The following is a 27,632-nucleotide window of genomic DNA, read 5'->3' as shown; positions in this document are numbered from 1 at the left end:
TGATGAAGGTGTTCTAAAATTGGTTGTGGTGATGATTGCTCAGCTCTCTGAATACACTAAAAGTTGTTGAATTGTACAATTATAAATAGGTAAATTGTATGGTATGTGAATCATATCTCAATAAAGCTATAAGTAAGTAAAAACAACCCTATGCCCTGTGGACACCCAAAAGCTTTCCCTAAAATGGCTATAAATTGTCTTGGGGACGGCAATTTCATTCTCAGGGCCTCCTTTGGTGTCAGTTCTTTTTTTTTTTTTTTTAATGTGGATCATTTTTAAAGTTTTTTTTTTTGAATTTGTTATGATATTGCTTCTGTTTTGTTTTTTTGGCTGAAAGGCATGCAGAATCTTAGCTTCCCAACCAGGGATTGAACCTGCATCCCCTGCATTGGAAGCTGAAGTCCTAAGCACTGACTGGACTGCCAGGGAAGTCCCAGGTGTCAGCTCTTGATCCAAGAATTCTGGCCTGGTTCCATAACACACTGACCCAGAAATGGGGCACAGCCTTTTGCTGAAGATCGACCTTCCCAACCTTCCCTGCCTCTTAGGAAGCATTCATGACTTCACTGTAGATGGGACAGAGGAGGCAGGAGGGGAGGGCATTACAGAAGAGTGAGCAGTTTTCAAAGGAACATCTGTATCCTGGTTTTTAGGATGCTCTTCACCCATTTCTTAACTGGGGGCGCTTTTCTTCAGGCTGTCTCCCCAGAAACTCCCCCAGAGCAAACCAAATTCCTTTCTGGTGTCTCCTAGGCAGACATCTTTCGTGGCCTTGAGACTGTGCTTTCTATGGTCCATGACCTCACATTCCTAAGATACATATCAAGATACTTTTTAGGGAAGATAAATATTTCCCTAAGAAGAATTATGTTGTGATTGGTTAAGGCACTAATGTGTTTTTTCAAGGTGGAGAGAATAGTTTAATGAACCTCACGAATCCATCACCCTCAGCTCCAACAATTATCAATGTTTTGCCAATCTTGTTTTTACATGAGATAAATTCTTATGGGATGGGGGCTACTTTTAAAATACAAATGCTCCTATCAGAACGAGACAGAGAATATAGGCTTAACCACCTTCTGGTTCTCAATTCGGGGAATCCAGGGAGAGGACTGGAACGTAGGAGCGGCCTCCTCTCTCCTCATAGCCCACAGGCTGAGGGTGGGCACGGAGTTGGTTAAGGTGTGTGGACCACGAGGATGGGACGGACGAAGGCGGTCCCTGGACCCTGCTCCGGGGCCAGATTGCGGGCGGGGCTACAGCGCAGTGTCGGGTTCGGGGTCCGGCGGCGCCCCCTCGCGGGAGTAGAATTCATCGATGATGTTCTGCGGAATGCGCTTCAGCATTTCCTTGGGGAAGATGCGCAGCAGCTTCCAGCCCAGGTCCAAAGACTCGAAAACCGAGCGTTTCTCGTAGGGCCCTAAGGACAGAACACGAACGTTAAGGGTGTGTGTGTGTGTGTTGGAGTAAGGCGGTTGCTGCCTGAATGCCCCCAACGCGCCTCACCCTGGTTGATGAAGCTCTTCTCAAACTTCTGCAGGAATTCCAGGTAGAGCAGATCCTCGGACGTGAGCGCCTCCTCCCCCACCACTGCCTTCATGGCCTGCACGTCCTTCCCGATGGCGTAGCAGGCGTACTGGGTGAGGGCGGGGGAGGGGATCGGCAGTCACGGCAGGCTTACCGCAGGAGTCCCGTGTTCCCCCATCTGACTGTGCGTGCGGGGACCCCGAAAGGGGAGGGGTTGTTTGCCAGAAAAGCTCGTGATCCAGCTAAGGCTCCAGCCTCCGGCTTCTGAAACTAGCTTCCCCACCAGCCCTTGGGCCCACTCCTTACCAGCTGGTTGGAGACATCTCCATGGTCCTTTCTGGTCATTCCCTCCCCAATGGCGGACTTCATCAGCCGCGACAGGGAAGGGAGGACGTTGATGGGGGGGTAGATCTGGGGGGAGCCGAAACCGGGAGTGGCAGAAGGCAGGGTCCAAACTTTCCCCTCCTTCCCACCTCTACTTGTCTTCCCTCCCTCTGTGGTTCTCCCGAGACTGGTCCTTATTCATCCCACAGGAAGATGGGCTGGTCACACCCCTCGCCCTTTATCTCCCACAAATCCTGGGGCTTGGGATACAGGTGTCTAGATGTGTGCGCCTAGAATGGAGGGGGGAGTTCATGAAAGTCTAGCTATTTCAAAACTTTTGATTATTACTGAGATGAAAACGAGTGAAACTTAATAGTTCTTAGCTGCAAGGAAAGAAGCTGCCAAACAAAGAGGAAACAGTCATGGGGGTGACCTTTAACCTCCAATGGGACAGGCATATTATTCACCACCTACTTGTGTCAGTTACCTATTGTTTCTGTTCAGTAAAGCAAACTACTGGAAAGAAAAGAGAATTGGCATTTATTTTGTATCTATGATCCGCTAGATGCTTTCTAGATCTATATATACTTTCATACTGTATACTTTTTTGTTGTTTTGCTTTTTTTTTGGCTGTACTAGGTGACATGTAACCAAGCATTGAAACCGTGTCCCCTAGCAATGGAAGCACGGAGTCCTAACCACGGGACCACCAGGAAATTCCCACCAATTTATTTTGTTCTCCACAATGCAACTGTGTGATAAGTATTATCATTCCCATTTTACAGATGTGGAAACTGAAGATTAGAGAGATGAAATGATTTTCTAAAGATCCCACAGCCAAGGAGGCTGGACTCCACCCAGATTTGTCTTCTGTCTGGGGACCAAACTGTCTTCCTGGGGATTATCTCCTGTTTGGGGTTAGCCTTGCCCGGCCCCGCCTCATTCACTAGAGGTGAAGTGCAGTGGGAAGTGCACACTGGTTATTAGTCACTGTCTTTGGAGATGGTGGAGAGAGTTGGAAGTGGGTAGAGAGGGGACGGTACCTGTCTGTTATGAAGCTGTCTGTCCACGTAGATCTGTCCCTCTGTGATGAAGCCCGTCAGGTCTGGGATTGGGTGGGTGATATCTGCAAAGAGATGCATTGATGTCAGTATAGATGGTGCTCAGGTCTCCACCCACTCAGGGCCATGTAGGTTCTGTTCCCTCACAGGAGAGGGTGACAGGTGGAGGCGAGGAAGGGACAGTGCCTACCCTGCTGGAGGAGCGGAAGAAGCATGGGTCCTGTCAGTGTCCGGGTGGGATGGGAGGGCAGGGGACTGCAGGGGGCAGTGGGCAGGGAGGTGGCTCACCGTCATTGGGCATGGTGAGGATGGGGATCTGAGTGATGGATCCGCCCCGGCCCTCCACGCGGCCCGCCCGCTCGTAGATGGTGGCCAAGTCAGTGTACATGTACCCAGGGAAGCCTCGGCGCCCGGGCACCTCCTCTCTGGCAGCTGAGACCTGTAATACCCATGGGCCTTGGAGTAAGAGGATGATACAAGGAAGGGGCATGGGGGGCTCAGTGACCACCAGGAATGGGGTGAGGGTGGGGGTGGGCCTGCGTGGGCCAGCTCCGGGCTCATGACTGGGGGTGCTGAGCCCGACCCCCCTCGCCAGCCAACTCACCTCCCGCAAGGCCTCCGCATAGGAACTCATGTCCGTCAGTATGACCAGCACGTGCTTCTCACACTGGTAGGCGAGGAACTCTGCCGTGGTCAGTGCCAGGCGTGGGGTGATGATCCGCTCGATCCTGCAGGTATGGCCAATGGTCAGAGCACCCGGAGGCCAGGCCTGTGCTCCGTTTACCCCCGTGCTGCGTGGAGCACGGAAGCTGGTACAGTGCACAGCTATAGGGGACTGGGGAAGATGAGCCCCAGCCCCTAGCCCCCAGGCCCAGGCCATGGCTCCTGGGAGACTGGGCCCTCAACCACATCCTGCTGTTCAAGGCGGGAACAGGGACAGAGGCTGGGGCAGACGGGCAGGGAGCTGGGTGAGGGCCAGGCGGGGCCCGGAGGGTCTGTCCCCAGGGCAGATGGCATGTCAGAGCTCAGCAGTACGCCTCCCCCAGGGCACCTGGGCTGGGTCAGCCAGAAGGCTCCCACTCTCTGTGTCCTCAGGGTTCCTTCCTTCCTGTTCCCCTCACTGTTCCTGACCACACACGCGGGCCATACGCTTGCCTGCCTTGCAGCGCCTTCCACTGTGAGCGCTCTGGAGCCGTTCCTCCCACTCCAGGCACTCAGACCCCGGGCCCTGTGCTCATGGCACTTTTCTTTAGGATACCATCTGGGCCTCCTGAGCTCTGCTCCCTAGTTTCTGGAGTACCTTCAGCTCCCGGGACAGTTTATTGGGTTTTTGGGTTTTTTTTCCATCACCTGACCTACAGATTTAAATTCCCATTTTCTCGACTTTTAAAATAGCAGTTTTTCTAAGCAAAGGGTTTAGGGAAACATCTCTTTAGTGGTGACCTTGTGGAAGCAAGTCTAAGATGAGGAGCTGTGACTTGGGGCAGTGGCTGGATGCAGGTTGTAGGGAGGGTGGATGGGCTGCAGGCGGCCAGCAGGCGGTGGTCTGGCTCTTGCTATCTCCTCATGCACTGTCCCCACCTCTTCCCCAGCCTCAGTTTCCCCATCTGCACAATGAGGGGTTGTTCTCCCAGCTCTGGCGAAGCCTGAGACCTGGGCTCCGGGCCTTGGAAGTGCAGGGCCTGCTGCCTACAGGTAGTGTGGGTGCTCACGTGGGGTCGTTGGCCAAGTTCAGGAAGAGGCAGACGTTGCCCATGGTGCCGTTCTGCTCGAAGTCCGACTTGAAGAACCTGGCTGTCTCCATGTTCACCTGGACACACAGCGGGGAGGGCTGGAGGCGGGGCCAGGCCCCCCGATCTCTTCCAGTAAAGCCTATTACTGGCCAGCTATCAGTCAGTGCGGTCTCATCAGAACCCCAGACAGAGGTTCAGACGTCAGGCTGAGCTGCCCACTGTCACCCTGCTCCTCACCTGACCCGCTAAGCCTCTTGTTCCTCTGAGGGTCCCTGGGTTCCCCATCCTGAAGCCATCTTTTCTCCCCTAATTTCCTCTTCTCCCAGCTGCCCCAGAATCATCTTGGATTCTGCCAAGCCCTCATTCACACTCTTGCCTCTCCCAACAGACACGCCAAAGGCCAGGTTCTCAACGAGAAGGATAACGCCTCCCCTCTTAGACTGGGTATGCCTGGGGCCAAGGGGCCAAGGGCCCGCCCGCCACCTACAGAATTTGCCATCTGCCCAACCTCTCTTACCCCCATGGCTGCAAAGACGATGGCAAAGTTGTCATCATGATAGTCCAGCACGGCCTTGGACTTCTTCACCAGCCCAGCCTGGCGGCAGATCTGGGCAGCGATCTGGGGACAGGAGGAAGGATGTCAGAACTGGAGCCTGAGCTGGCGCCTCTGGGCACCCCTGAGGAGTGTGGACAGGGCAATGTTCCGTCCATCCTCCTGCTGAGGCCTTAGGTGGGAGGGACCGAAGGGTCCCTGGGTCCTCCAGCCGCTCCCAGGGGAGGGGAGCCCCAGCCCAGGGTGCCTGTCATGAAGAGCAGGGTGGAAAAACAGGTCCAAAGAACAACTACCTACCTCGGAGTTTGGGGCAACTAGATCCTTCAGAATCCCCTGTCCCCCTCGCCCTATGCTGGGATATCTCTGGGGCCAGTGGGGTGTGGGGTTACCAGATCCAGGATGAGCATGTGTGTAGGCAGGAGGCAGGGTCACTTAGACCATCCAATCACTGCAGGCATTTTGAAGGTGAGCTGGGGTGCATCCAGGGGTAGTGGGGGTGGGTGGTCAGTGGGGACCATCTAGAAACCTTGTCACACCAGCTGCTCTGGGAAGAACTGGGCTGTTCGCTCTTGGTGGTGGGGGTAGGGTAGGAAACTTGCCCAGAGAAGTTTCACACAGTTGGGCTGGCGTGAGGTGGGGTTTGCTCAGTGCAGGCGAGTAAAGACCACTATGAGGACCAGTGGGTAGAGCTGTCTTCTCAGCTGAGCAGGACTTTCCACACTGAGGCTACACGTGGGCTTGCTCATGAACCAGTGGGGGCCCCACTCACTCAGGAAGGAGGTTTGCAGATCTGTCTGCGGGCACCAAGGGGGCCTGTGCAGCCCCAAGGCCCGGAGCTGCCACCTGAGAGCTGCCGGTGACCCCAGCTCCGCTGGCCCCTGCCCGCTTGGCACAGGAGGCGCCCTTGCCGGCCCACGAGCTCTGGCCTCTGCGCTGTCCCTTCCCCTTGGTCATGCTTGCAGGCCCCCATGCAGTCCTCACCTCATTGTGGGGGAGCCCGGCTGCTGAGAAGATGGGGATCTTCTGACCACGGGCAATGCTGTTCATGATGTCAATGGGCGAGATGCCTGTCTCGATCATCTCCTCGGGGTAGATGCGGTCGTGGGGGTTGATGGGCTGGCCTGGGAGACGGCAGTCACGGGCCCTGCTGGAGGGTTCAGGCCCTTCCCCGAGTACCGCCCCCAGCCCTGCCCAGGTAGCACTGCGGGACAGAATTTTCTTCGATGATGGAAACGTGCTCTGACTGCGCTGCTCAGGATGCAGGCCTGGCCACCTGCAGCTACTGAGCACGTGCAGTGGCATTTTGATATGAAGTTTTATTTCATTTGAATTAGTGTGTATTTAAATAAAAACCACAGCCCATTGCTCTGTTGGATGGTGCCATCTAGGCACGTTAGACGTGGCAGAGGGTCTTGGGCATGTGGGGAATTTGCACAATGATGATGGCATTTTATAGGAATGGGACGTGAAGTGCCGCTGGCCCTGGACAGGCAGGCCTTTGCCGCTGTCGTATCTCACCGGGTCCGCCTGTCGGTCTGACCAGTCCTGGGGGTGAACCCTGGGCAATGGCCCTGGGCAATATCTGGGGCAGAACTTCCAAGTGTGAGGTGACACAGGCTGTGACTGGGGTGGGGAGAGGTGGCTGGAAGCTGGGTCCTGAGAGCTGCCCAGAGCCTCACTTACCGTTGATGTCCAGGAAGTCCTCGGCCATGACCACTGGCCCCTTGTCAATGGGTTTGCCTGAGCCGTTGAAAACCCGACCTGGGGGTGGGTGAGGGGGGTTGGAGCATGCTCAGGACCAGCCCTGGGGCTCTCACCGCTGCTCACCCTCCACCCCACCACCAGCTCCCACCTGTCCCTCCTGCCCCAATGCCCCATGTCCCCCTGCCTTCAGCCCTCAGTGACCCCCAGGGAGCTGGCTACAGTGACTGTCTCCTTGGGGGCCTGCCCTCCTCTCCTGGAAACCTTTATAGGCAAGACCTTGGCCGGGACAATGACTCTAGTGGGGCGTGTTAGAGCTGGAGAGAGGAGAGAGCCAGGGATGGCAGATCTTGGGAGAAAACTAGGGGATGCGCGGTTCACTCCAGCTTGACCCCAAATGTCCTCGTCCTCTAGTTTACTGAAGTTGCCTTCTTCATGTACTGAACACTTGCTGTAAGTCAGGCCCTGAGCGTGAGTTGGGGGTCAAAGAGAAGGCACAACCTCTAAGCTCCCAGGGCTCCCAGGGGAGGCAGACAGGTAGGGAGGCAACGGCAGTGCGGTCTGTTAAGCCCTTGGTCAGGGGTGCTGGACTGGATGGACAGACAGGCGCTCCACCCTGCCCAACCCTATCCCTCACCCAGCATGTCCTCCGACACTGGGGTCCGCAGGATGTCCCCTGTGAATTCGCAGGTGGTCTTCTGGGCATCGATCCCAGAGGTGCCTTCAAACACCTACAGGATAAGAGGTTAGTTACTTTAATAAGGGGTTTGCTGGGGAGAATGGGGCCTTCCATTCTAGGCTCCCTTTGTGTCCAGCTCTGGGCAAGGTGCTTTGAGGAAAAACAGACCATTTTCTGCCTTTGGAGTCTATGAGAGAGTGGAAACTTTGTGGGTTCGTTCATTTATTCAACCAGAAACATCTTAGTGACGCCACTTACCTGCACAATTGCCTTGGTCCCAGACACCTCGAGCACTTGCCCACTCCTCTGAGTCCCGTTGGGGAGGGTGAAGTTGACAATCTCAGCATACTGGGCAAACTGGTAGGAGGGGAGAGCAGCCCAGAGTGACAGTGAGGCCAGAGGTCTCCTCCCCGTCTCCTCCCCAGCCTTCCCCAGCCTCAAGCTCCGTTCTCCCATCTTGTGCCCAGACACTCTTGGAAATGAACTTGAGAGACTGGTTAAGTGGAAAGTTTGAATTCTGTTTGCAAGGCAGTATACTTGGGTGGGTAGGATCACTGACTTTAGAGTTGGAAGACCAGGGTTAGAACTGAAACTCTGACACTTAGAAGCTGTGTGACCTTGTAGAAGTTACATAATGTCTCTGAACCTTACTTTCCTCATCTTTAAAGTGGGAATAATACTAACCCCTATTTTATAGGGCTGCTGTGAGAAGGAATATATACTATATGGTAAGTCATTATCTGGTGCTGGGACCTTGTAACAGCTCAATAAAATGTAGTAGTTATTATGGCTGCTTAGGTCTCCTGACCATTGTTTCTGCCCCTGTGGACTAATGATGAACACACTGGCAAAGTGCTCTCCTTGGCTCCCACGTGTCCCCATCTACCAGTGGCAATCTTTCCCTAGTCACGGGGCTGGGGTCAATTCATGTGTAGTCCTCACAGTCTTCGGGAATAAAAAGAATCAGGCGATCACTTCTCTTTTCGTTAATCAAGTGAGGTATTCATTCTTAGTGTTAGAATCAGGCCGATCTCTGGAATATATAAAGAAATCTTACAACTCAACAATAAAAAGACAAATACTGGACTTCCCTGGTGGCCCAATGGTTAAGAATCTGCCTGCCAATGCAGGGGACACAGGTTTGATCCTTGGCCCAGGAGGATTCTACAAGCCATGGGGCAACTAACTCCGTGAGCCACAACTACTGAAGCCCGTGCACTAGAGCCCGTGTTCTGCAACAAAAGAAGCCACTGCAATGAGAAGCCAGAGTACCACAACCAGAAATTAGCTCCTGTTCACCACAACTAGAGAGAGCCCGTGTGCAGCGATGAAGACCCACTGCAGCCAAAAACTAGTTTGTTAATTAAAAAAAGATGAAAAAAAAAGATGAATATGCTATTTCAAAATGGCAAAGGATCTAAATAAACATTTCTCCAAAGAAGATATACATATGCCCAACTAATTAGTCATTGAGCTTCCCTGGTAGCTCAGCTGGTAAAGAATCTGCCTGCAATGCAGAAGACCTGGGTTCAATCCCTGGGGTGGGACGATCCCCTGAGAAGGGCATGGTAACTCACTCCAGTATTCTTGCCTGGATACTCCCCATGGACAGAGAAGCCTGGCTGGCTACAGTCCCTGGGGTCACAAAGAGTTGGACACGACTGAGCAACTAAGTGAATAGCACAAACTAATTAGTCATCAAAGAAACGGAAGCACACAATGAGATGGCACTTCACACTCATGACTGTAATAAAGACAGATAATAACACTCACACTCACGACTGTAATAAAGACAGATAATAACACGTGTTAAGGTTGTGGAGGAACTGGAACTCTCAGACACTGATGGTGTGAAGGTAAATTTGTGTGGCCACTTTACAAAATAGCCTGGTAGTTTATCAAAAGGTTAAACACAGAGTTACAATATGACCCAACAATTCCATCCCCAGGTGTACACCCAAGAGAAATAGGAACACATATCCACATAAAAACTTGCATATGAAGGTTCACAGTAGCATTATTTACAATAGGCAAAAAGCGAAAATAACCAAAAAGTCCACAAACTGATAACTGGATAAACAAAGGTGGGATATCCATGCAGTCAGCTTTAAAAAGGGATGAAGTACTGATACAGGCTATAACATGGATGAACCTTGAAAACATCATGCTAAGTGAAAGAGCCCAGACACAGCAAGCCACAGAGGACATGGTTCCACTGACACGAAATGTCCAGACCAGTCAAATCCACAAAGCAAAAAATGAGAGATTGCTGGGGGCTGGCGGAGAAAGGATCGGGGCTGGCAACTTACAGGTGCAGGGGTTCTCTCGGAGGTGATGAGACTGTTCTGGAATCAAGTAGTGCTGACAGGTTACACAAGTCTGTGTATAGACTAAGACCCACTGAACTATACACTTGAAAAGAGCGAACTTTATAGTATATAAATTATAACTCAACTAAAAAAAACAATCAGTCTGTCCCTCCAGGATCAGCGATGGGCAGGTGGGGGGCTGCCGGTGGGAGTCCCCAAGCTCTGCTGTCTGCGTGTACTTCAGGACCCGAGTCCTAGAGAAGGCGATGAGCTGAGCCACAGCAGCTGGGCTGAGAGGGCAGCCCCTCCCCTCTAACCCTGGGCCTCAGCTCTGGTCAGCACCAGGAGAGCAAAGTCCTCTACATGCGCCTTCTTCCAGGGGAGGTACCGAAGAGATTACATAGCATCGCCCGGCATCCCTCAGCTTGCTGCCCATCCATCTTGCTTCCTTGATTCACTTCAGGGAATAAGTCATATCATAATCCCATAAAAATAAATGATAAAAAGACTGCACCCCTCCATGAAGTGTTTCTAATATTCTGGGAAATTAAAGCACTCCTTTAAATTACTCCTTGGACATTAGAGGAAATCAAAAGTAAAATGACAGGAGAAACAAAAAATAATAAAAAGGATAGCACTTCATGCCACAACTAATAGCAAGCTGTACAATGTTTTCTGACCATAAGCAAAGTAAGGTAGAAGCCGATAACAAAAAGACAGTGAGGAAAAACTTCCTATGTTTGGAAATTTTGAAACATTCTAAATATCAGATTAGAAAACATTTAGCACTAAACAAAAATGAAAAACTATTTTTCAGCATATATGTGACACATTTAAAGTTTTAAATGCTTATATTAGAAAAAAGATAAGGTAGAGGTAGTTTTGAATGTATGCAACATGAAAAATTAGAAAAAAGAACAGCATTAAAATTCCAAATAAAATTGAAGAAATAATAAAAGGGCAGAGATCATTGAAAAAGAAACAGATACATAATAGAGAAGATCATCAAAGTCAAACTGGTTCTTTGAAAGCTTAATAAAATAGACAAATCTCTGGCAACACTAAGAAAAAAGACATGAGTAAATAATTGTTGCAATAAAAAAAGTCAAAATTAGCTGTACTAATACTGTTAAAAAATAATTTTAAACTCAGGAATAACTTTATGCAGCATTTCAGATCTTATTAAATGAATAAATTTCTTGAAGAATACAAATCAAATTCAATTAAAAACAAAATAGAAAGCCAGGATACACCTATAATCTTCAAGATATCAGATAAATAACTTAAAATATTTCCATGAAGAAAACACTAGTCCCAGATAATTAGTGAGTTCAAACAATCAAGAAACAAATAATTTGAAACTTACTTAAGCTCTTCAAAAGACTGAAAGAAAAACTCCAGTCTTAATTCATTTTATGAGTCAAGGATAACCTTGATACAAAATAAGATATTAATGGGAAAATTATAGGCAATCTCAATCATGAACATAGATGCAAAAATACTAAGCAGATATTAGCAAACAAAATCCAGCAATGTACCAAAAAAGACGAAGTTACAAACAAAGCAAAGAATCAAAGAAAAATTTTTAAAAACAAAAAATGAAGATAAATGCACACTCACACAAATAAAGATAAAAAAGACTAAGCTAGGATTATTCCAGGAATTCAAAGTTAGTCTAATATTAGAAAATCTACTAATATGTTTACCTTATTAATGAATTAGAAGATTAAAAAACACATTATTTCAACAAGTTTTAGAAAAAGTTAAACTACCCATGATTGAAAACAAAAACAAACAAAAAGAACAAAACTATTCTTTGAAAACAGAATAAAAGGGGAATTCCTTAACCTTAAAAAGTAGGCTCAGAAAACCTATAGAAAATAGTATAATGTATAAAACATTCTCTTTAAAACTAGAAGCAAAACAACACTGCCTGCTATCATCATTCCATTCAGCTTTATTGGAGGAACTAACCAAAGTAATAAGATGGGGAGAAAATAGAGATTAGAAGAAAACAAAACTGTAAAATGAAAAACTCCCAAACCCCAAATCTAATAGATAGTATCCCCGAAAAAACTTTAGACTAATTTTTCTTATAGATGCAGAAATTTTAAATTATAAATTAACTATTGGTCAGTCAAATCAAATAGTATATTAAATAAATAAACAAGTATGACCAAGTAGGGTTTATTCCAGCCATGCCAGCCTAGATCAATCAACCTTTGGGAATCAGTCAACATTTCACAACATTGTTCATAATAATAGGGAGTTTGTGAACCTAAAAGAAAAATCACACAGGATTATGTAAATAGAAGCCAAAAGGCTTTCGATATAATCCAGCAGCTGTTTTCTAATGTAGTTCTATGTAAAACAGGAATGGAAGGTAACTCCTTGCATACTAGATAGACATCAGTATACATCAACATCCTTGTAAATGGTAAAATGCTAAACCCATTTCATTTCCAATAAAATCAGTAATGCACAGAAAGAGATGCTTATATCCCCACTGTTACATAATATAATAAAATATAAATTTTAGTTTATATAGTAAGACAGAAAAAAAGTTGAAAAGTATACTACTAAACATAAATAATGTTCTGTTTTTTTAATTTTTTTTTTAAAGTTATGTTTTAATTGAAGGATAATTGCTTTACAGATTTTTACTGTTTTCTGCCAAATATCAACATGAATCAGCCATAGATAGTTTTTTGAAAGGTTCAGAAATGTTGAAGAAAGGCTGTGGAAACATTCCAGATTATAGAAGGCTAAACAGGCATGATGGTTAAATGTGATATCCAGCCCTAGACTGAATCCTATTCCAGAGGGAGAAAAATGCTATAAAAGACTTAGTAGGTCAGCTTATAAACTGGAATATAGATTGTAGATTAAAGTATCAGTGTCAATTTTGTGTTGATGACTACTGTGGTTATGTAAGAGTATATCCTTATTCTTCAGAAGTACACACTAGAGTTTTGGATATAAGTTACCCTCAAAAGCTCTAAAGAAAATAAAAACAAGAACACATACACACACACACATACACTCAGAGCAAATGCTAAAACAAATAGGTATATGGATGTTCCTTGTACTATTTTTATTTTTGCAACTTTTTATAAATTTGAAATTGTTTTAATAAAAAGTAAAATTAAAGTATGCCAATGGAAAAAGAGACATGATTCCCTTTATTTGCAGATGATGTTGCATATCTAAAAAACCTTCAGAGGAGCCAGTTTAAAATGAAAACAAATAAAAACAACCCCACCCAGAATTAATAAGAAAACTTGGCTATATATAAGATAAATATATAACAATCACTCTCAAATTATTTTCCATTATATGTTATTATAAGATTTGAATATAGTTCCCTGTTATACAGTAAATCTTTGTTGCTTAGCTATTTTAAGTAGCTTGTACCTGTTAATCCCATTCTCATAATTTATCTCATTATCCGAAAAATAAAATAAAACAGTCACTCTTGGTTTGTGTTCCCTTCATTAAGTTTTATAGTCATGACTTTTCTTCTGTGTGTGTTTGCTATACCTCAATTAAACTTAAAACAAAACTGAATCACTTTGTTGTACATCTGAAACTAACATAATATTGTAAATCAACTATACTTCAATTTAAAAAGACTGTGTTTCTCCCCAAAAGAATCACAGAATGTTAAAAGGGTTCAACAAAATTTATGCAAAAAGGGAAAAAAAAATCAATCGCTCTCTTTTCTATTCCAGCAATAAACAGAAGAGGAAGTGGAGAGAAATATTTCATTCACAATAGGGTCAAAACCCATAAAATGTCTGGAAATAAATTTAACAAGAAAAGTACAAGAAAACAATAAAATCTTACTAAAGGACAGAAAACAAGCCCTGAACAAATGGAGAGCAATAGTGTTTTCCAAAACAGTATGACTTACTATTATAAAAATTCAAATCCTTTTCATATGTATATAAATTCAATGTTTCCCCAATGGATTGTTTCTCCTGGAACTTAAAAATGATCTTAAAATCATTTAAATGTCTGAGAATATCCAGAAGCAGTTACGGAAAAGATTAGGAGTGGAGGACTTGCCTTGTCAGATATTAAAACAAGCTCTAAAGCTACTGAGGTCAAGTGGTCAGTGTTGGTGTGAGGGAAACAGTGACGTGGGAAGGCTACAGTTCAGAGACAGAGCCCAGATTTTAGGGGATTATTAGAGAGCAAATGTGGCATATGAGTTCACAGGAGAAAAGAATCTACTGTATGGTTCTAAGATATGGTTCTATCTAAGGTTCTATCTAAGAATGGTTCTAAGATAACTGGGTATCTACTCCCATAGTAAACACAAAACAGACCCCAGGCATATAAAAATTTAAATATAAAACTAAAACAAACAAAACACCAGAAGAACTTTTCTTCTTTCCCTTCTTACAGAATAATTTAGCTAAAATCTGGATGAGAGAGACATCTTTAAGCAAGATAGGAAATCCAGAAGCCACAAACAAAAAATAGAAATCTTTGATAATATAAACATTTGAAATTTCTGTATGACAAAGATACCATCAACAAAGGTGAACAATAAACAAAGCAAAATGTACAACTCAATACACAGGAAGAGTTCACAGAGGAGGAAGTGAGACGTCAACAGAGAAAGATACTCAACTCCCCCTAGTCATCAGGGAAACGCACCTAGAAGCAAGACAGAACTAGTCTTAGCTATTAGGCAAAATTACAGGTGAACACATATTCAGTGATCATAAGATGCTAGGAAGTGGGTCCTCTCATGTATCACTGCCTTTGCTGGACAAGCAATTTTGCTCCAAGTTGTCAATATCTATATAAAAAGAAATATACACTTTGAACCAGCAGTTCTATTTTGGGAGAATCTATCCTGCAGCAATAAAGGCATCCGTATAAAAGGGATATATATTGCTGTACTATTTGTAACAGCAAAACCTGGAAACAGCCTGAATGTCTATCCAAAAGGAAGTACATCACAGTACATTCATACCACAGTAAATCCAAACCAGTCACTATCAAAAAGGATAACTAAAACCTACCACAAGGAGGAAATACTCCACACATTTTAAAAGACTGACAAATACCAACATTAACATCTAACATGTTTGTATTTGCCCACATATAGCAGGATCTTTACTTGGTTATCAAGAGGTTGGGAATAAAGAGGTCAGGAGCAAATAGTTAACTTTGTGTTTTTAATTTCACTAGTTACAAAAAGCATGTTTTGTGAGTGCACGTAATTAAAATCTAAAAAAAAAAAAAAAGTTGGGGGGACGTCCCTTCACTGCACGCAGTGGGGGTTCCATCTCTAGCCGGGGAGCCAAGATCTGGGACGTGCCCCGTGAAGCCAAAAAATAGAAGAAAAAAAAAAAATTGGAGACATATTCAAGTACAGTGATGTGGTTGTCACCATCGTTACTATCGTTATATTCCCTGCTGTCCACAAGCCCGTGACCGTAAGGGCCAGGGAAGAGGGGTGGACGGCTCAGTTCTCCCAAAGGGTGTGAGCAAGACGGGGTCCCCTTTCCCAGGGCACCCCTGCTGGGGTGGAACCTGGGACTGGAGGCTTCCCAGCTCTGACAGTAGCCCTGGCTCGGGCCCCTCGTTGTTCTGTGAAGAGCATTCCAGGAAGGCGACCTTGTTCTCCCCTGGGGCACCCTCAGACCCCACGGAGTGGGGACCGCTCCAAGAGGAGCGCTCTGAGGTCCGCGAGGGGACCGGCTTTGGCTTCACAGCCACAAGGGGAAGCCCGAGAGCAAGGAGCAGCGGGCTGGGGGCCGGGAAACCAGTGAGGTGCGGGTCCCGGCTCCTTCCCCTCTCCCGCTCTCCGCGGGCCTGTGCGTCGCTCTCGGAAAAGGCCTCGTTGTCTGCGGCGTAGATGGTGGGCTGCCAACCCCAGGGGGAAAACTACCGGACGGAGCCCCGGCCCGAGTGGGCCCCAAGGCAGTCACGCAGTGGACCCAAGAGAAGACAGGCAGCTGGGTGATAAAACCCACCGTTTTTTTGTGTGTTTGTGGGTGAGGGGCAGGGGAGAGGAGCTGGCACACGGAGTGTCCCTGAAAGATGAAACATCAGAGAAAAGGAACTTTAAACAGCAGGAAGGTTACAGCCAGACAGAAGGAAGAATGGTCAGAAGCACGGGGCGGGGGCATGGAGCGTACTGTCCAGAATCCTTTAGGAAGAGAATGCCAGTTATTTATTTGCGGGGAGGGGTCGGCTTAGCCACTTAGAGCAGGGTGTGCAGCAGTGAGCTTGTGTTTCTACCCTGATTCCCAGCCTGATTCTCTCAGTTCTCACTGTTCCTTACTAAGAGGATTGCAGGGAATGTGGACAGTTCATTGCAACCCTCCTCCTTTGCTGCAGATTCAACCTGGATCCCAGCCAGCCAGGGGGCAGGCACAGAGGCCTGGAAAGTTCTAAGCAAGCCTGGCAGGATGTGTACAGGGTGTGCTGCCTCCCAGACCTCTGCCCCTGACAACACCCAGGGCAGTCTGGGGACTCCTCCTCGGAGACTGTTGTCTGAGCTGATACACACAAGCTTTTTCCCTGAAGTTTGGGAGCCACCACAGACATCTGGAACCAAGTCTGGTAGATAAGGTGAGTCTCAAATAAGGGCCAGTTGGAAACACAAAATATAGGAGCTGAAGATCCTTCAGAGCAGCGGTTCTAAGTGCGGCCTGGGTCTCCAGGCAGCAGTAGCCACTGGGAACATCTCAGGAATGCACATTCTTCAGTCTCAACCCAGGCTGCTGACTCAGAAACCACTGCTCTAGTGAAATCTCTCTAACATATCCCAGGCAGGAGGACGTGAAATATCCAGACTCCTGTTTAATGCTTGCAGAACCTGTGTACTTGTGTGTGCAGGTATGTGTGTGAGTATATGAATGTGCTTTTGTGAGATCAGGTCTTGGAGTGTGGCTATTCAAGAATCTAGAAGAGTCCATTTTATACTTGACAAAGCAAAGGTGTAGCCTTTTCTGGGTCACAGGCCCTAGAAAATCAGATTAAACTGTGGAAACTATCTCCCTCCCCTTCAATGCACAGACATATGACTACTTCCTTAAAAGGTCTGCATACAAATCAAAACCACAATGAGGTACCATTACATGCCAGTCAGGATGGCTGCTATCCAAAAGTCTACAAGCAATAAATGCTGGAGAGGGTGTGGAGAAAAGGGAACCCTCCTACACTGTTGGTGGGAATGCAAACTAATACAGCCACTATGGAGAACAATGTGGAGATTCCTTAAAAAACTGGAAATAGAACTGCCATATGACCCAGCAATCCTGCTGCTGGGCATACACACTGAGGAAACCAGATCTGAAAGAGACACGTGCACCCCAATGTTCATCGCAGCACTGTTTATAATAGCCAGGACATGGAAGCAACCTAGATGCCCATCAGCAGATGAAGGGATAAGGAAGCTGTGGTACATACACACCATGGAATATTACTCAGCTATTAAAAAGAATACATTTGGATCAGTTCTAATGAGGTGGATGAAACTGGAGCCTATTATACAGAGTGAAGTAAGCCAGAAAGAAAAACACCAATACAGTATACTAACGCATATATATGGGATTTAGAAAGATGGTAACGATAACCCTGTATGCCAGACAGGAAGACAGGCACAGATGTATTGAAGTCTTTTGGACTCTGTGGGAGAGCGCGAGGGCGGGATGATATGGGAGAATGGCATTGAAACATGTAAATTATCATATGTGAAACCAATCGCCAGTCCAGGTTCGATGCATGATACAGGATGCTCGGGGCTGGTGCACTGGGATGACCCAGAGGGATGGGATGGGAAGGGAGTTGGGAGGGGGCTTCAGGATGGGGAACACATGTACACCCATGGTGGATTCAAGTCAGTGAATGGCAAAACCAATACAATGTTATAAAGTAAAATAAATAAATTAATTAAAAAATAAAACTAGAATGATTGTGTTACAACTAAAACATAATAATAATAATAATGTTCTTTCTCAGCTCTGTAAGGGGTCATGGTGACTTGCTGCTCACTTTGTGTATGCTTACCTGGACTATGTATCTTTGGTGACCTGTATGTAAAATACCAAGAAGTCATTTTGATGTACGATCCTTTGTCTTAAAATGTGTGTGACTATGCCTTAGACTTCTAACAGGTGGGCCAGTTCTCAGAGCTTTCTGAAAATCTGCTTCCCCGGGCTCTGAGCCTCAGTCAGGCTTGAATAAAATTCCTGTTTTTTTCCTTAAAAAAAAGGTTTATATACAATCTCCAAGCTCTTAGTACCTGGCTAAGAACTTCGTATTTATTTTTGGCCAAGCGGATTCTTAGTTCCCTGACCAAGGATCGAAGCTGGATCCCTGTAGTGAAAGCACTGTATCCTAACCACTGGACCACCAGGGAATTCCTAAGAACTTCTGACCTACACAATTCTTCCCAACCAGCTATTTTTCCTTTTGAGGAAGATGGAAGCAGAAAGCGTTATTGCCTGTGTGATTCAATCTGGGCAGAAGGTGGCGCTATAGAGACAGAATTATGGCATTTTTGCCCAAGCAACTCTAGAACAAGGGATGTGAGACAGTGGAGAGAGATGCATAAACGTGTCTTCTCCATCTCCTGCACTTATGAGGCTATCAACTGCTGGTTCCTTTCCTTCCCTCTGCAAGCCCAGGGTTCTCTGAGTCTCTCCATCACCCAGTTACTATGTTCTGCAAGAGTTACAGATGCGTCCAGGAATCTCAGGATCATAGCCTGGGATCTATCTCCAGTTTCCAAGTCCAGCCCCAGTTTACAGTTGACAATTGGATGTCTGTATGGACACTGACTCTCCTTACCATGCAGCGTCCTATAGAGACTGACAGGTAGGGAGTGTGATGGAGGTGGGCAAGGGAGCAGGAGATTCACTGACTATTTAATCCGGCATATCAGCATATCCTAGCTGTTCTTGAGGAGGAATAATAACAATACATTTATCTGATTTGATCCCCACAACAGCCCTATTGTCAGTTAATAGATGAGGAGATGGGTTTACAATCCTAGACAGACGGTTCTCAGACTTCGGGGAACATCAGATCACCTGGATAGCAATGAAAAAAAGCTTCTGGGCCCCACCCTCAGAGTTTCTGTCAGTCTGGGGTAGGGCCCTAGAATCTGTATTTCTAACAAGGTCCCAGGTGGTGGTGGTGCTGCTGATCTAGAATTGACAGGTAGTTAATAGAAAGGGTGGGATGATCTGGGATTAAAATTCAAGAAGTCTGAGTCACACTGTCTGACTCCATCACTTCATTCCAGGACATTCCCGGCACTAATGGGCCCAACTGTGATGTCCATATGAGCTCAGAATCTGTTTTCCAGAAATGAGTGGGTCTGATCTTTTTGAGAGGGCCAGATTTTGACAGGCCCATAATCAGTCATGCTCTTAAATTCATTCATTCATTCACTCACCCTTCCTTTGAACAAACTGAGCATGCATGATGGGCTGGGTGTTCAGTAAAAGTGCAATGTGCAGCTCGGGGAGCTTGGGATTCATAAACACCACCCAAGTACAACTGTGGGGGTTAGGGAGAAGATTTGGTCACCACATGTGGCCAAGTGGTGACCAAATGCCTCGATGGATGCTGCTGGCAAGACAGCACACAAAGTCAAAAACAGAGACAAGCTCACTGTCCAGAAGGCTAAGAGAGGCTTCCAGGAGAAGGTGAGTCAGAAGAAGCCATGAGGAAAAGGTAGTTGTGAAGGCAGAGTATATGCAAAGGCCTGGAGACATCAATGGGAGCGCCACACAGAGACAGTGTGAGTTTCTAAGTGGGGAAGGGAGAGTCATGAGACGTGGAGAGGTGTGCAGGACCCTACCAGATGGAGGGTATGTATGGTGAAGGCAGGGGGAGCCCTAGTGAATTTGGACTAGGGGAGGGAAGGGGTTGGGACTGCATGGTAGAGGGTGGGAGGGCTCCAGGCTGGGGACCCAGAAGCCACGGCTATGAGAAGGGAGCAGTGGGTGGGAGATTGCTGAGGAACATGAGTGCTGATGGACTGGGGTCCAGGAAGTGAGGGATCAAGGATGGCACCCAGATCCAGTTTGGGTGTGGGTGACATGGGGTGGGAGACAGGGGTGAAACTAACAGTGGGGGGGGGGGGGAAGCAGAGTGACCTGGGAGCTTTGCAGGGCTCTTTGTGTCTTGAGAATCCCCAGCCTCGAACTCAGAATCTTTCCAGTGTCTACCACGGTTCTGCAGTTCCCAGGGACACCAAATCGCCCACACCCTCCTCCGTGAGGCATACTTCACTTCCCACTCCAGCTGCTGGCTCCCAGGCTGAGGTATTCCAAAGACCTTTGAAAGCCTCCAGGTCTGGAGAAAAGTTAGCTGCTATCCATCTGCCTGCCACCTCCTCCTCTTCCCTTTAAAAAAAATCCCTGAGTGCCTAGTGGGAGATTCCTGCCCCGGGAGAAGTTAGATACAGCCATTCTACTGATGAAGAAAGAGGTGCGATAGCCCAGTAGGCCCTGCTGACGGCTGGTAGGAGCAGGTCTCTTAAAGGCCAGGGTGGGGCCCACAGAAAAGGTGGGAGGGGGAAACCTTGGGTGACTGCGGGTGGGGGGATTAGGAAGAATGGGGTGGGAGCCTGGGAGACCCCCAAGGGCAGGGCAGTTTAGAAGAAATCAGCGCAGAGGCAGTGAGCGCTAAGATTTAATTGTCCCTGGGAAGAGATGGAAATCTTACCTTGACCTGGTCCAGCACCACCAGGGGCCCATTTACACTGCACACAGTCCTGTAGGCTGCGGGAAGGGTGGAGGCGGGTGAGGGTCTCATACTGACAGACAGACAGACAGACTCGCAGACACACAGACTCATCCTCCGCCTTCCCTCCAAGCACCACCCCCGCTCCTCTCGGGACCCAGGCCGTCAGGATCATTAGCTGTGACAGGGCCAGCCACCATTGCTGTAAAGGTCATGCCCCTGTCCGCGGGCCCCGCTGTCTCGGACACCTGCAGGAGGCCGGGGGAGGGCCGGCCGAGGGCAGAGGCTCCCCTCCCCTCCGCAGCCAGCCAGAGGTCTTTCTTATCCCTGAGGCTGTTCTGGCCTCAGCCCCCACTCACCCACTCCCTCCTCTCTGACCCACAGCATTTCCAAAAGCTGGAGATTCCAAAAGAGCTGCCCTCTCTACCCCCTGCCCCAGCCCTGGCAGGACCACACTCCTCTCCATCACCCACACTGACTGCGCACTGTGTGTGTGAGTGGGGTGGGGGGTCCAGGCATCCGTGAGAAAGGCCAGCAGGGCCCTGCCCCTCCATGAGGCCGGGTTCATTGGGTGCCTGTGGGGGAGGGGAGAGAGCCGAACCACAGAGGAGGAGGAAGCAGACTCTCCCCATGCTGGTGGCTGGAGAGACCTGAAATGGGGACGTGAGCTTGGCTCACACGGAAGGATTGGGCAGGACATCACGAAATATTTCCTAGCTCCAGTTCTGGGGACCCCAACCGGGGAAGCATGGTCTGGCAGGCAGGAAGCTTGCTTGGTTCTGTGAGGGGCTAGCTGAGGGCCCCTGAGTCTCTCCCTTGCCTGTAACCTGGGGACATGGTATTCCTTCCCCAGGCTCCTTTCAAAATTCCAATGAGACAACTGGGAGGAAGGAATCTGGCAGGGTGGGATGGCCGGGGGCATCTTCGAGGTTGCTAGGTCACTTCCAGGCTGGAAGGGCCTCCAGTGGGAAAGGGGTCCAGCCCTCTTCTCAACAGGCCAGGAGGATGGGCCCAGAGGAGTGGGAAGCCTGCCCAGGGTCACAGACTTTTGTGGCAGAGCAGGCGCTGGGACACCTCATGCTTCCCATCAGACCACATGGCTCCCAGCCACCTGCTCTCATGGTTCCAGCGAGCTGGCTGCCCAGCTGCCCCACCAGGTGAAGCTAAATGCCCCGGCCCACACCCTCCATGGTCTAAGGCTCAGTGGTCAACCCCTTATTTCTGTGAGATCTAAATTCCTTTCCCAGGGACTTGGGCTAGGAAGACCAAGTGGGCAAGGGGATCTTTGCACAGATGTTTGCCTGGTTCTCTTGAGCAATTAGGAAAACTCAAGAAAGAGAAGTTCTTCTTGGACTTGGGCCCAGAGCCAGGGCACTCCTCACCTTCCTGCCCTCAAACCACCACCCACCTGAACCATCCTCTTCTCCTTTTCCCATCTTCCATCTTAGCCAGGCCCACCCCCGTGGCACCAGGCTCTAGAGAGGGCTGCGCCCGGGGTCCCCGGCCAGCGCTCCCTCTCTCCGTGGCCTTCCCATCAAGCAAGCTCTGGTATCTTCCCTCTAAAAACCATGCCCTCTGCCCCAGTCCTGCGATGATCACAGCCCAGCCTCCCACAAGCCTGCCGTCAGGGAGGACGAATGGGATGTGGCTTGGGGAGGCACCCCGCACCTCACGCTCCAGTGTGGCTCTGCCCTGGGAAGGGACGACAGCCTGGACGTGTCCCCCACCCCCCGCAGCTCCCTGGAGGCCCTGCTTTAATTGCCCCCTTCCGACCTCCTCCGACCCCCTCCAGCTACTCCTCAGCCTATTTTCAAACCTTTGGATGCTGAGACCTCAAGATGGTTACCTGGCTCCGACCTCTCACATCTGCCCTCCAAGCTCCGCTTCCCTCCCTCTCTCCCTTCAAGCCTGACCATCAGAGGCCTTCTCAGTAACAGGCTATGCAAATAAAGGAGGCAAATAAAACATGGAGCCTACAATTTAAACAGGGCCAAAGTGGCTCAGATGGTAAAGAATCCCCCTGCAATGCAGAAGACCTGGATTTGATCCCTGGGTTGGGGGTCTTCCCCAAGTGGGTATGGCAACCCACTCCAGTGTTCTTGCCTGGAGAATCCCATGGACAGAGGAGCCTGACAGGCTAGAGTCCATCGGGTTGCGAAGAGTCCGACACGACCCATAACTAAGCACAACGCAGAGGAAATAATTGCCAACTGCTACAAACGGAAAGAACAGGGTGGGTGGGAACGGGCTGGAGGAGGCAGCTTGCAGAAGAGCCATTTGAGCTGAGGCCCCCAGGTCAAATGGGGTCATCCAGGCAGCCCCCAGAGAGCTGGACGAAGGGCACAGCTGGCCCAACTGAGGCGGTCCTGAGGCCCAGGGAAGGAACTCGGGGCCTGTGGGAAACAAAGAAGGACATTGTGGCTGCCTGGCCAGGCTCACCTTCCCTGTGAGAGAGGAAATGGCAGGGGTGCCTGCAAAGGTGCAGGAAGACCCGGCCTCTGGAGGGCGAGGACAGAGGCTGTGGCATCACCCTCCCCACCAAGAAACTCACCCAACAGCCACACACGCCCTTCCTGGCCGGGTGGCATTTTGCCCACATCCTCTGGATCACCAGGACTGTGTGGAGTGGAGAGGGCTGGGGAGCCCAGCAGAGGGAAGGTGGAGGACTTTGAGGACAGGGGAGGGAGCATGGGGCAGGGAATGCTTCTCTGCATTTCCAGGGAAGCTCTGGCATCTTACTGGCCTGTGGAGAAAATACCAAGACTAGCCAGAAGAAAGATGCGGGGTGGGGGGGGGGGCGTGCAGGGAGATGGGGGTGCAGGAGAGGAAGGGTGCCCCCCACCAGGTCCAGAAATCCCCAAGGAATCATTTCTAACTCCACGGGGGGGTGGGGGGGAGACGAGTCTTTCAACTTCCTCCCTTTGTTCACAGCTGGCTCCCCCCAATTTCACAGCTTGGTGATACCCAACAACTCTACCTGCTGAGGTGATGGTCACAAAGAAGGGAGTGATCTGGGTGTGGGTCTGGGGGAGCCAGGCAAAGTGCTTGCCTGCAGCAGGGCTGGGAGCTCCATCCGCACCTCTCAATTCCACGCAGCATGTTTCGAAGTTTCAGCTCATCACAGCCCCATCCACAAGCTCCCTTCCCAGGCTCCTGGCAGGCCTGGAGCTGGGCTCTCATTGCTGGCTGAATACAGCACTGAGGGCATCCCTAGTAGCTCAGCTAGTAAAGAATTCACTTGCAATGCAGGAGACCCCGGTTCAATTCTTGGGCCAGGGAAGATCCCCTGGAGAAGGGATAGGCTACGCACTTCAGTATTCTTGGGCTTCCCAGGTGGCTCAGCTGGTAAAGAATCTGCCTGCAATGGGGGAGCCCTGGGTTTGATTCCTGGGTTGGGAAGACCCCCTGGAGAAGGGAACAGCTACCTACTCCAGAATTCTGGCTTGGAGAATTCCATGGGGTCACAAAGAGTCAGACACGTCTGAACGACTTTCATATGGCATAGCCTGGACTATTTATTGCAGATAATCCAGTTATATGGCCATTTTCATTCAGCCTCTGGCTGCTGGCTTCCTTCGAGGCCCCTTGACTGACTAGGTCCTTTCCCTCTGAAACCCCAGAGCTGGCACTCAGGAGAGTGTCCTGCTTTCCAATTTGTCTGTTACTTGAGGCAGATCACGTCTCTCCCCTCAAACGAGGGGTGTCTCCTCTGTCGGACTAGACAGTGTCTTTTCTTAGACCCTTTCTGGTTTGTGCAACAAAGGGGTCCTTGCTTGGAAGCCAGGCCTTTTGTCTGCAGCCACTCCCAACTCTGACTGTGTCCATTGCATGGAGTGGCAAACTGAGGCCCAGGAAGTCGACTGATTTCTCCTAGGGCCCACCACAAATCAGGAAAGTGTCTGGTGATGCTCAAGCCTTAGAGCTCCTACCCCAGGCCCGGGGCATGCCCCTGACCCCGGAGGTGCTGCTGGAGGCAGGGGTTGAACCAGAAGACCCCCGAGGGGCACAGGCCTCCAGAGACTTTGCAGACACTCCCTCCAGCTGCTCTGCCTACCCCCTCTCCATTGTCCTAGCTGACACTCCGGGTTGTTCTCCGGGCTGCGGGCCCCTGCCTGCCCCCACCTCCCCACCGCCTTCCCCGTCAAAGGCTCAGCGGGGCTCCGCTAATTAGGGCTGGCCCGCCACACCTGCAGCGTCCTGGGAGCGGGCTCAGGCGGGCGCCCCTGCGTGAGGCCAAGGTGGGGGCAAGCCCGGGGCAGCAGCTCCGGCACCTCCTCCCTGATCCCCGCTGGAGGGATTAGGGGAGGGCGGGCAGGGGTTAGGAGGGTTTTTAGAATCAGCCCAAGACCCTGAGCAGTGGAACTCTCTTTGTCACCTCCCCTGCCCTTCGGCTGAGGAAACCAAGGCGGCCAGCGGTTTGGCACTCAAGTCCCTAGGCGATCTGACCTGGCTCCCGCCCTCCTGCCAGCCGGTTCATCCTAACCTTTGCCCAGGCTGTGAGCCCCGACCTGTCGCCTTACCCATCTTCTGCCCCACACAGCCAGCTACAGCCCCAGGTCACCTCTCTCTGCAGAACAGCTCTAGCTCCGAGGAAGGCAAACAGGTCCCTTCATTCCCAGGGTGGATACTGCCGGGGTCCCTCCCCATCCTGATTCCACCCCACTCTCCTTTCTGACCCATTCCCCTCCCTCAGCCACTGCAGAGAAATCACTTTGGATGCCTCAGGCCTGTTTAGTCCACCTCCTCCTCCAGGAAGTCTTCCCCTGGACTCATCCCCACCCATGGCCAAGTGAGCTGGGGGGCGGGGACCCAGCTGCCCTGTCCCCTGGCCCTCTGGTCCCCCAGCTCTCCTTCTGGGCTCTTTCTGCCTCTACACGAAGTTCTCTTGCCTGGAAGTGCTTTGAGTCCCCGGGTAGGGGGAGGAGGGCGGAGAGGGACACAGGAGTCCAAACCCCCAGGGAGAAACAAACCCTCCAGGCTTCCGAGGAGGAGGGGCGAGTTGCAGGAAACTGCAGAGGCACGCTGAGGAATCCAGCCTCCCTCGGGTGGGGGTGCCGGCCGGCCAGGGCCCCTGGGTTGGTGCTGGGAGGACACTGGTGTGCGGCAGAGGCACAGGAATGGCCTTTGTCATTGCAATAACATCTTTAAACGCAGGCATGGAGCGAGGGGCTCACCCCGCGCTGACCCGTGACTCTGGGTCGGCTGTTGGGTGTGAACACAGTCGCCTGGGTAGGGGCCCCATGGCGCAGACCGGGGGGTCACTGCGGCCCGGGCTTCCAGCCTGGGGTCAAACCCCCTGGGTGTTGCCCGTTGTGCCAGAGCTTGTTGACTACAGAAGCCGGCTGGGAGGGGACTGGCGGGAGGGGATCCTGGGGTAAGGTTGCACCCTGGGAGGGCACATTCCAGGAAGGAGGAAAGGGAGCCAGACCTCAGACCCACCCCTCCTCAGCACCCAGGCAGCTCTCGAATTCTCACAGGGGGAGGGGGAGGCCGTCACAGGGCCTGGACAAAGGTCAACCAACTCTGCTCATGTCTCCAGGTCTGGGCTCTGGACCCAAGGGGGGCCTAGTCACTGCACATTTCTGGGCCTTGGTGACCGTAGCTTTGCCCTAGGGGAGGATCTGGACCTTCATCTTCCCCGGTCCCCCATAGCACCTCCTTGATAAATCTGAGCCCACTCAGTTTCTCCTTGGCTGGGGTTCTCCAAGCCCCTCAGTGTCCCCCAAGGGCCTCAGCCAGTGCCCCCACCCGGAGCTGCCCCCCGAGCCCTGGGCCTGGTCATTCTGCTCCGCTCTCCACTCTCGATGGTGGGGGCGTGCTGCACCCCAAACTCTCAGCTGCCCCTCTGTGCACCCTGCCTGCCCCCGGTGGGGCTGGCCGATGGCTGCAGCGTCAGGCCAGAGTCCCCCCACACACACCCTCTTGGGAGCCTCTGGCTCTGCTTAGCTGATGCCGGCCAGGCCGGTTTACTCCAGTGAGCTGGCTGTCTTGAGAATTCGGGAATTTGCCATACCAGACCAGGGAACGTGACCTTGGACAAGGAAACACGACGGGCGGGGGTGGTGCGGGCTTTGGCCCTGGGGCCTCACCAGGTTTGTGGCCCCAGACATCCAGACTTGGCCCACGCCTGCAGGACAGGCACCCGAGCCACCCCCAACCCCCCTTAGAAGCTCACAAGGGTCTGTCCAGCACCCACAGCCCCCACACCGGACACCTGGGTGCCGGGCACTGGCCCTTCTCCCAGCCGCTCACACACAGACGTGTGACGTCATCTGACCAGTCATCCATGTTCTCCCTGTGAGCCCGCATGCTGGCGCACACACCCTCACCTGAGTGTACACATTGCATGCACACACTGTCACACATCTCCTTTCTGATGGTACACACTCTCAAGCTATCACATTCGTATTCACACACATACATCATCACCCAAGTGGAGATGGGAGCACACCCCCCCCAGGCACACCCCTTCCCCAGAAGGCACACGCCACGGCAGGACACACACCGGCTCCCATGTTCCCCATCCCGAGAATGCACACACACCCCAGGGCACTTGATTACACGATTCCTCATGCTGAGTATTCTGGGGGTGCATAGGAGCACACCCCAAACACATTCACACAGGGGCGCACACGCACGCCCTTGGGGGCAGCTGGGAGCTCTCTGTGGACTTGGGGTCTCAGTGCAGGGTCACTGATCACAGGAGGGTTCCTGCAGCTCCTCCGCTGCCGCTCCTCTGGGGTACCCTGCGCTGGAGACTCCGTCCCCCCGCCCGGGCCACTCCACAGGACCCAAGGCCCCTAAGGTCTCCCCAGGTCTGGGTCCTCCTCTGACCCCGAGGCGAAGGAGCAGGGCCTGAGGACGCAGCAGTCCACCCGACCACACCGCCTGGGGGTCATACTCACTGACGCGGGGGTGGGTGATGTAGTTTCGGGTGACCGCCTGCACGTGCTCTCGGGCGGCGCCCAAGCTCGCGCCTCCGCCGGGGAGACCCCTGGGCCTACTGTCTACTTCCGCGGCCAT

At 50.5% G+C, this 27,632-nt stretch overlaps 1 protein-coding gene across 1 annotated transcript; it reads right to left on the bottom strand.

The window, feature by feature from the left end:
• Positions 1–242: 242 nt before the first annotated feature.
• ATP6V1B1 (ATPase H+ transporting V1 subunit B1) lies at positions 243–27,632 on the bottom strand. The gene is made up of 14 exons (XM_061156317.1): positions 27,515–27,632; positions 20,592–20,647; positions 7,837–7,935; positions 7,537–7,630; positions 6,882–6,959; positions 6,180–6,319; positions 5,163–5,264; positions 4,625–4,722; positions 3,517–3,640; positions 3,201–3,351; positions 2,895–2,977; positions 1,834–1,938; positions 1,507–1,636; positions 243–1,420 (listed from the first exon to the last, which is right to left on the bottom strand). Exons 1-14 carry the CDS (start codon positions 27,630–27,632, stop codon positions 1,257–1,259), a joined length of 1,542 nt encoding a protein of 513 aa, XP_061012300.1. The 3' UTR covers positions 243–1,256.

The sequence above is a fragment of the Dama dama genome, chromosome 11 (genome assembly GCF_033118175.1).
Source record: "Dama dama isolate Ldn47 chromosome 11, ASM3311817v1, whole genome shotgun sequence".
NCBI classification, from domain to species: Eukaryota; Metazoa; Chordata; class Mammalia; order Artiodactyla; family Cervidae; genus Dama; species Dama dama.
Note: the sequence above shows the minus strand (reverse complement) of the source record. Positions and strands in the feature narration are given on the sequence as shown.